The sequence below is a fragment of the Cicer arietinum genome, unplaced genomic scaffold (genome assembly GCF_000331145.2).
Source record: "Cicer arietinum cultivar CDC Frontier isolate Library 1 unplaced genomic scaffold, Cicar.CDCFrontier_v2.0 Ca_scaffold_5993_v2.0, whole genome shotgun sequence".
In the NCBI taxonomy this organism is placed as follows: Eukaryota; Viridiplantae; Streptophyta; class Magnoliopsida; order Fabales; family Fabaceae; genus Cicer; species Cicer arietinum.
In genome coordinates, this window is record NW_027339640.1 from 4,158 (window position 1) to 13,818 (window position 9,661).

At 30.6% G+C, this 9,661-nt stretch overlaps 1 protein-coding gene and 1 long non-coding RNA gene across 6 annotated transcripts; both read right to left on the reverse strand.

Moving 5' to 3' along the window:
- Positions 1-2,822: 2,822 nt before the first annotated feature.
- Positions 2,823-7,427, reverse strand: LOC101511882 (uncharacterized). Of its 5 annotated transcripts, none has more exons than XR_190574.4 (6): positions 6,947-7,427; positions 6,132-6,347; positions 4,378-4,403; positions 4,015-4,295; positions 3,420-3,480; positions 2,823-3,164 (listed from the first exon to the last, which is right to left on the reverse strand). XR_190574.4 is itself a non-coding variant. In XM_004517070.4 (5 exons), exons 1-4 carry the CDS (start codon positions 7,298-7,300, stop codon positions 4,055-4,057), a joined length of 837 nt encoding a protein of 278 aa, XP_004517127.1. In that variant the 5' UTR covers positions 7,301-7,427; the 3' UTR covers positions 2,823-3,164; positions 4,015-4,054. The 5 variants fall into 5 exon arrangements, 2 of the variants coding, with proteins under 2 accessions (XP_004517127.1, XP_004517126.1); XR_001143246.3 differs by having other exon boundaries at positions 3,420-3,485; XR_012161765.1 differs by having other exon boundaries at positions 3,420-3,560.
- A 1,001-nt stretch (positions 7,428-8,428) lies between these two features.
- Positions 8,429-9,056, reverse strand: LOC105851492 (uncharacterized). Its single transcript, XR_001143247.3, has 2 exons — positions 8,780-9,056; positions 8,429-8,694 (listed from the first exon to the last, which is right to left on the reverse strand). It is a non-coding gene; the product is annotated as an uncharacterized lncRNA (long non-coding RNA).
- Between the last annotated feature and the right edge of the window lie 605 nt (positions 9,057-9,661).

The window sequence follows — 9,661 nt, forward strand, 5'->3', positions numbered from 1 at the left end:
CACAAACAAGCGTTTAATTCATAAATACTGGAGAGTACCGAAGAGCACTAACAACATCAATAGATATCGAAAGTCAGACATTAATGCGATGACTCTCGTATTATATATATATATATATTTTTTTTTTTTACACATGTCAGTATCAAATACCAACACGTTAGTGACATATTAAATGTATTTAATTTTAATTTATTTATTTATTGGTATCAAGATTTCAATGTCATGTGGTGTAATTTGTAGATTATATGTTTGTTTTAGAGCTTGCTTTAGTTTTCATTGCAAAAATTTATTTTCCCCCTTCCTTTGTCATCTATTTGCAGAATTTCAAAGCACGAGTTCCTCTTTTCTCAATGATATAGTACTTCGCAGCACAATCCAGTTCCCAAGGCACCAAAACTAGAGTTTGGTTATCCTTACAACCTTTTTTCTCTCTTTCTATGCAATTTAGTAAAGACAAAGCTAAAGACAAAAAGAAAACAAATCATGTTTATTATTAATCTAATCGTCCAACTTGCAGTCCTTTATGCAGCTTCTCCTTGACCTCACTAAAATTTGAGAGTTAATACTATTCAAATGGATATGGCAATGTCCTTCTCTTTCTTTTATCTTCAAATTTGTTTGAAAATATAGTGTGTTTGAAAATCAAGGTGAGAAATTGAATTAGATCGGTTCGAAGATAACGCCAACTTCTTTATACCTCTACGAAAAAGTAAAAATTTTACTTATTAAAATATTTATAAAAAAATGCTTAATAAAAAAATCTTAAATTTTAATATTTTTAAAATTAAAATATATATTTTTTTTAAAATTTAATATTGTCTTAATATTATTAAATTAATTAAAAAATATATTACATAATATCAATCATATTAATTTAGTAATATTATGTTAAAATTCAAAAAATTCGTTTTAAATTTGATATTAAAATTTTAATTCTAAAATTTTGAAAATTTTAAAATATTAATTATAAATTGTCAACGTTTACAAATTATTGATATTTTGTAACTATTTAGTGATTGAATGCAATGTATTACCTATATTAAGTCATGGGATAAATATAGATATCCTACTTCAGTGAGTTATTCAATTCTAATACTCCAAATGTAATTTACCTAGGTTGTTTTTTGCATTTTAACATTCTTTATTTGAAACAAAAATTTAACGTGTACTTAAAATTTGTATAAATATTTTTACATACTAGTACATAATTATTAAATTCAAAAATAAATTACCCTTTCATGTATTAAAGAATGTTCAAATTTTTAACTATTAATAAAATGAATAATTATTGTCACAAAATAATAAAATGGATAATTAGGTGGGGACCGTTAAAACTTAATCATTTTAAGGAAGATAGTAAATTGCTTATTTATTAAGTAGTTTTAATGATAGTATTTGCTTTATTATTATTGTATGATGAAGAAAAAAGGTAGGACTAATTAAGGAATCTTGACTTAGGGACGAGGAGAGAAAAACAGCAGTTAGTAAGTTGGTAGAATAAAGTGTATTTATTGGCTGCAAACTTTATTATGATGAGAAGATTGAAATGGAATGAGGTGTTGTTGGGAATAGGGGAGTGGCATTCTGGAACCCCAAAATTGATACATGGCACATGGATTGCAGAATCAATAATCAATAGAAGCCACATAAAAGCCTATCAAGGAAAATGTTTGCAACAAGATATATTCAGATAATTTGGACCCACCAAAAAATAAAATACACACCAGAGTATGTGTGAGACTGTAATTTTGGAAATATGCTGTAATTTTTTTTTTTGTTCTTGTTTCATCTTAGCTTCGTATGAGTTGTAAAATAGATAATTTGTGTAGTGAATTTTATGGTACAATCAGTTACAAATTCTCTAATAAAGAAAAGAATTTAATAAAGTCAACTTTATAGGATCTATATCAAATGACCCGGGTGTTCTAAGAACAAGCCGGTTAAAAAAAAACATTTAGAGATATAAATGTCTTAATCATGAAACATCACATAAATAACAAATACACTTCATAAAAAATTATTGAAAATTTTGTAGTTTGTAAATATATTGAAAATCATGAAACATCACATAAATAACAAATATTATGCTATGCGTTTTCAAACGCAAATATATTATGCTAACATGAGTATATCGACTCAATATTTTAGAGATTGTATTTTAATTTTAAAAATTAAATCTCTAATATTTTAAAAAAGAAAACTTAAATCATTTTGGAAACTTTGATACAAGTATTCTTGAGCTCTAATATTCTTTAAAAAAAATTGGACCATGTATTGTTAGTTTTGTTGCACACCCAAATGACCGGCTCTAGTGGGATGCATCTTTAAAAAAGAAATTATTATAGTGATATGCATATTTGCAATGTTTATAAATAATTTTCCTAACTAGAACATAGACTCATTTGATAGATAGAAACCTGGTCCATTATTAGATAATATTTATGATTACGGGTTGACTGCAAGTCTAATTGTCAGATAGCATGATCCTATTTCACATGAATAATTCCTATCACGTACAACTTAGCTTAAATTATTCAACATTTACTTAATTTTTAATCTTACAGTAAGATTTCTCAACACCCTCATATGTATAAAGTTAAATATGCAACTAGCAGCTATTTGCAAGATTGTGTACATTTATGAATGTCTCTACATTAAAGTATCCACAACTCTGTACACAAAGCTGGTCTTCTGCGCACGTTTGGTCATGCAGTGAGGTAAAAGAAATCACGACGAAAAAACTACATTAATGTGGAAACTATGTTTTGTTGCTTATGGTATTCACGGTGAGAAAAGCATCGGGACGCAAGAAAATCTGACCAAACGCATGTTAAGTTGGTTACAAGCTGGTCTAAGGGGTCATTTTACTTGGTGATAAGCATTCCTATGCCTAACATGACTTCAGATATACACATTTGAAAAATACACAAATTTTGTGTCTGTCTAAAAGTATACTCAAGACAAACTATGTGTCCAAAATTACACTTTCTTAAATATGTGTGGAATTATTAGAAACATGGTAGTGAAAATTAGCCTCTTTCTTTACTGCATTTCCAAGTTGAAGACAAAAGTGCACACTGTTGGGGTTCTTGGTTTGATTATGACAATACAATGACATGCCTTAGAGAGAGACACAGCATGATCCGTTCGAGTGAGTTACTATACTGCAAAATTGCATTAGAGGAAACAGTTAATGTTCCAAGTTTCACTATTACAATTTACTTACAAAGTAAAATAATAAAACTGGCAAAGAACAGAAGGGTAAAACAAGGTGCTCTGCATCACAAGTATTTGGTCAAGGCCGTGAACGTGTGAATCCAGAAGTAGAAATCTCAAATATAACTTTTTTTTTATGTTACAATATTAAAGGAGACAACAGAAGGTTAAAGTGAAAACTTGAGGATAAAGTTACTACAAACCTTTCATAATGTATAAGATTCAATAGTAACACTAGTGACTGCATTAAAGAACCCTTGCCACCTACACTATTGCCAACAGTGAAAGACTATTATCAAGGACTTCAATCTTGTTTGATTAGCTTTTAGTATATAGGAGCATCTCTGTTGACATAAATTTATGATTCTTCACTAATATAAACGTTTTTTTTACCATATAGATGGAATATTGTCAAATAACTGCTATAACATTATAACATAGCAAAATTTAAACAAACTACTATTACCATGCGATCCGTGGTTTAACACAAAATGTTGTCAATTAGTGACTATTGGCTATTGCAACGCTGTAGTGCTATAGCATAGTAAAATTTGAACCAACTGCTATTTTCTACGATTTACAACCGAAAACACTGTAATAGATGTTTGTATAGAAGTTATATGAGAGAGTATATGAAAAAATTGAAATGTAGAAGCTAACTTCAACTTATGAAAAGCTGATGATGTAAAAAATTGGTCAAATAAGAGTTTTGAATATTTCTATTTTCAGAAGTGCTTCTTGTGAAGTTTATCCACAGAGGCTCTATATCAATTTTACAGGTGGACAAGATTTGCTAACCTATTCCTCAACTTCAACTTCAATACACTTCCAGTAGTAATTACTGAGAATCATTGGAACTTTGTTCTTCATTCGTGCTGCTCAATTCGGTGTCGTTTGTGCGAGTCTCTACCGATAAATTTGATAAACTAGACTGATCGGCGCTTTTGTTTTCAGTTTCCTTTTCAGTTGATTCTCCAGTAAAGGATTTGATGGCAAGCTGGCCAGAATAAAGGAATAGGCCAAGGGAATTTAGGCCAAAAATAAATGTTGCAAGGTAGGTTAAGCCGTTTATGATTGTCCTGTGAAAATTTGTCAGATTGTTATCAGGTGTTTCGAAAAAAATAATGGTAACACCCGAGATAGATAAGATATCGAAGCTACCTTACAGTGATTGTTATCTGGCGGGCCTGAAAAAGCATACCATCATAATGTTAGAGTATGGTGCAAGCAAGAAAAACAAATGAGTATCAATGCATGAATAGCTGTTGTGTAGTTTTTTTCTTCTACAAATTGAATAAATAGATTGTTTTTGTATTAGTACTATGAATGTGACAAAAAAAAAAGAATTTTATGAAGGACACAACAATACAAGGTTGCCACATAAGCATCTCACTTGTCAGTGCCAGATCATCCAAATTCAGTTACTCCGCCCTAAATACATAGGTGCAGAAAATATCAGTTATTTAGAAAACTGGGTGACATAAATAGTAGATTTAGAAATAGGGGTATCAAAATTGTGAAGGAAGCAAAATAGAGACTAAAATTGTATTTAAGCCTAGCTATTTTTTCGCATTTAATATCTTACACTTTCTGCTTACTTGTATAGTAATCAAAATATAACTGTCATAGCAATGCAAAATTGGTATTGTTGTACTTAATACTTGTATTGAGCACAATTATATGCTATAGCAGCAAAAGATCTTGTGCTCTAAAAAGAAAATGCACAAGTTAGTCCCCTGTATATAGATGCGTACAGAGACATATAACACCTTGTGATGAGCATAACATAACAGGCACAATTGCAAAAGCTTATTTCCCTTCAAACAAATAATGTTATAGTAAATTTGTATATTTACTCCAGCTATAAGCATCGAAAATTGAATTTTCTATGCAGTCCAGGAATGCATTCAAATAAAAGAACAGTGTCTACATTTTAGATATTTTTTCCCATTTAATATCTTACCCTTTCTGCTTACTTGTGTAGTTATGACAATCAAAACGTTTAAAATAGACTCACATGATTGGTAAAATCTTTAATTCCAACCAAGGAATGGATTGCCTCAAGAATTAATATATGCAATTGTTGAATTTCAGTGCAAATGAATAGTCTAATCATTGCAGTTTAGTGGGATTTTGATTGGGTGAAGTGTGACTACATGCAGTCAGCCACATCTAGATCGTCCGATGAAGATGAAACATTTCAAATTTTAATGCAGAAGTCGACTTTTAATCTAAAATACTGAGCATAAAAGATGAACTGTCCAATCTTTATCGAACGGTTTAAATGTGGCTGACTGCATGCAGCCATGGTTGTGACTGCACACAACTCAAATCCAGTTGAGTGCTCAGTATTCAAAGGGCTCATCAATGAAAGACACGGGATAACAATGAATTAATACAATTCAACATTAAATAGGCAAGCAATATAAACAGTGTTGCAAACTTCAGATTATGTCTGTACACCAAGCAACGATGACTACTAAAGGGTGAAACATTGGTAGTTCAAAGATCAACATTTTGATCAACTATATCCAAGGCAACGGGCTTGATCTGTTCTTGATTGGTAAAAGGATAACAAAGGTATATATATTTGAAGTAACTTTTTGGAGTCTCAGCTTGAAAATTGAAATTAAAAGAAGTTTGATCAGCCACCAGAGGAAAAAATGTTCAGAATAATTACTTAAGCTTAGTAACCAACAAAATTATCAAGAGATGAAACCACACCATTATAAGATTGTCATTATTACAATTAAGATGAGTAACTAACATTAACAACACTCCAATAAGTCCTAACCGTTTGACCTTTTTCTCTGGTTCAATTAATCAAAGAAAACAGCCTTATCTGATTCCAACTAACATGCTGTGCAACAAAAAAAACAAATACAAATAAAAGGACATGAGAAGATGAGACATACAGAGAAATCATCTGAAATAGATTGCCGGTTCAGAGCTGCCTCGATGGTAGAGGCGAACCTATACAAAATAAGAGAAATAACGCCTGCTGATATTGCTCCAAGAAACGCCTGAACAGGTGAAGGTGAACCCTTAGCATCTATTGAAGCAGACCTCATAGCTTTCAAGGTGTCCAGTGCTTCTTCCTTAACTGACTTCTCTCCCGAAGACCTGAATTGCTAAAATCACAAAAAAAAAAAAAAAAAAACACATTTCAATGAATACACAAATTTATCACAGTAGCACATATCACTGTAAATCTTAAACACAAACAGCACCACAACAAAACAATTCAACAAATCAAATTCTTCAATTTTTCACTAAAGATCATGCTTTAGACTCATTTATCACCTTGCATTTTTTATGAAAAAGATAACTAGGTAAATTATATTAGGACAAATTGAAATCCAAGAGAGGCAGCAGCAATGTTATAAATCGTGGTGCCAGCATCATGATCCTTGATATATTAAGAAAAACTGCAATCTAATACAGCAGACGTAGCCACAACTATAGTCATAAAGTTGTTGCAAAGACATAAAAAACCTTACATTGCAGTCACAATCATCGCCGTAGCCTATTTCAAAAACAGCAACTATTCATTTTAACCAATCATTCTCTCCTATTTGGTCCCTAGGGAAAATTGTTCCATTAAGTGAAGAAATCATCCCAATTATGAGAACAAGAAATAGTGGAGTAGCAATTATTATAATATACATAGGATATAACGAAATAGGATAAATAATTGAGTGAAGTAAGATAGATGGAAAAGGGAAAGAACCGTTTGTTTGAGACGTTTAGCTCTGCGGCGGAGGGAGCGAAAGAGGAGAACGGAGATGGCACCGGTGAGGAGAACACTGGAAGCGACTTGAATAGGAGAAGGGTCGTCGGTGAAAGAGAGAAGAGAAGGAGTTGAAGAAAATGGGAGTTCGATGGGTCCGTCTGTTTCTGGTATTGTTGTGGTGGTGAGTTCGGCGAGGTGGGTGAACCATGTCAGTGATGAAGTTGAAGGAGGAATAACGGAAATTGAAAAGGAAGTGGGTTTGCGGAGATAAGGGAGAGAGTGATTACGGTGGTGAGTTAGTAATGGGATTGGATTTGAGAAGAGAAGGTGCTGGCACTGTGATTGCAACATTGGATTCAATTGAATTGAATTGAATTGGATATATATTCTTTTAAAAATTTATATCATAAGATGAAGCTATTTTTGAAGATTGAAGTTTTCTCTTCAATAAATATCTTGTGGATTTTGGTGGGAAAAACAAACACCACCAACCATATAACCATATGTCCATATCTATTCTTCCGCTTATCTTTTTTATTTTTTTTTTAATTCTTTATTTTCAAATGGGCTGTGTTTGCAGACCGACCAGAATATTTGACAAATTTACTTACTACCCCTTCCAATTATACTTCTTACACCCCACAACTGATTATCAAATTTATTACAAGACTGTTTGCCAGAACAGTGTTTTATTTTATTTTTAAAAATAAATTGCTATCTAATTTTATTTTAATTGATTTTGAAATGAATGATACACTATTATGGTATTTTTTGAATTTTGAATTTTGATTTGTTGACATTTCAATACAATCAAATTTAAAATTTGTTCGTGGATATTTGAGTTTTTTGAAATTCTTATAAATTCAAATTCTAGTATCAAAACCTATTTTTATTTTGATAAATATTAACTGAGTTTTCCGTGATAAAACATTTCCACTCGGTTCTTGTGTTTCAACAAATACAAAATGATTTTTTAAATTTGCTTTTTAGTTATTATTTAAAATGATTTAGGCTAATTTAGGTAATTCATGTATGTATGTAGGGTAGGAGGTAAATTTCTCTAGAATATATATATATATATATATATATATATATATATATAGGCCAAGACCATAGACACACATCATGACAGAGCTACATTTGAACTTCACTTAGGACACGCGAAGGAAAAAAAAGAAACTGAAAAAACAAAGCTAAATAGCAGTCTTATTCCCCAAGGCTAATCTAAGTAGAGTTTAATTCTTTAAAAAGTTAGATTGAGACAATTTAATCTTTTCACTTGAATTGGATAACTTGACAAACTATTTTTATCATCTTAAACAAAAAATTACAATTATTAATATTAAGTAATCGAGTAAAATTATCAGTTAAACAGGTTAAGGTGAAAAGTAACTACACTTGTAAATTTGGATGATAAAGTACATTTCACCCAAGAAAGATGTGCAACTGCAGCATGTAAAAGTCAGATCACTGCCCACCTAGCATTCAAAAGTTTATTGCTTTCCTTTCTGTACATTTCATCTACAAAACATGAGTTATTCATTTATGGCACTCAACACACCAAACAGGATTCATATGCACATCATTCATCAAGTAGATAAAGTAACAGAAGCAAAAATTTGTACAGATTTACATGATTTTGGCTTTTAGTCTCCCCTAACTTCACAAAAGATTGGTAGTAAAAAATTCAACAGATGAATGGTTGCTATAACAAACTCTTTATTGCACTTCAGATTTCAAATAACCTGCAGAATGACAGTATATGTCTTATACCAAGTTTACAATTACAAATAAACTAAGCATATATAACCTCAAGAAAAAGAACCTTACCCAATAACGCAGTTGAAAAACTTCTGATGAAAGCTGATTCTTAAGTAGTTGGAGTGGCTGACTTTATTTGGTATTGCGATGTCTCTTTGGATGGCATAGGGAGAGTCATTGTTCTGGAATTTCAATATCTTTATTCCATATTTGGATCTAAAAATGCCAAATTGGGAAGAGTTACAACTCTGAAAGAAATAATTTTTATGTACTATTAATAAAAAAGTTTAATAGTTATGCACTGACAGTTTTACACTATCACCCAATGAAAACCCATCATTTTGCCATGTAGATCTATTAAATGGGTGAATAGAAAGTCCTGAACTGAAGCAGGACTGCATGCAAGAATATCTAGTTTATATATATATATATATATAAACAGTTAGTTTAGGTTAGCCCAACTTCATTTTCATCTAGCTTTAGTTTGTAAGATGGTGTTGGTATTTATCTTTCTATACCAAATGCTAAAATAAATTATACGAATAGATTGAATTTAAGTAGTTAAAGAATTTTGGTTAAAATTTATTTAATAGATTTATTAGATTAAAATGATTTTTGATTAGATTTTATTTATTTTTTAAAGAAATTCATATTACTAAAAACTCTTTTTTTTAATAACTAAATAGTTAAAGATTAAAAAAATATAGATTTGACTTTATAATTAAATTACTTATTACAAAATAAATACCAAAAATTACTATCACTATCATTATTGAATAAAAAAGAAGATTATGGTGGTGATTATTTTGGCCAATCTTAGCCAATTGTTACAAAGAATTGATCTATGAAGTTTTTGTTCAGCATTCTTGGTGTACATTTGATGCGACAGCTCTAGCCCAAAACTTAATATTCTTTTTGATATCAGCTTTTGACATATTAGTATTTCCACAA

Coding starts and splice junctions, on each gene's coding strand:
- LOC101511882 (XM_004517070.4), bottom strand. CDS start 7,300: ATGTTGCAATCACAGTGCCAGCACCTTCTCTTCTCAAATCCAATCCCA. Junction 6,348..6,946: donor CTAAACGTCTCAAACAAACG/GTTCTTTCCCTT, acceptor TTGTGATTTTAG/CAATTCAGGTCTTCGGGAGA. Junction 4,296..4,377: donor CAGATAACAATCACTGTAAG/GTAGCTTCGATA, acceptor AAATTTTCACAG/GACAATCATAAACGGCTTAA.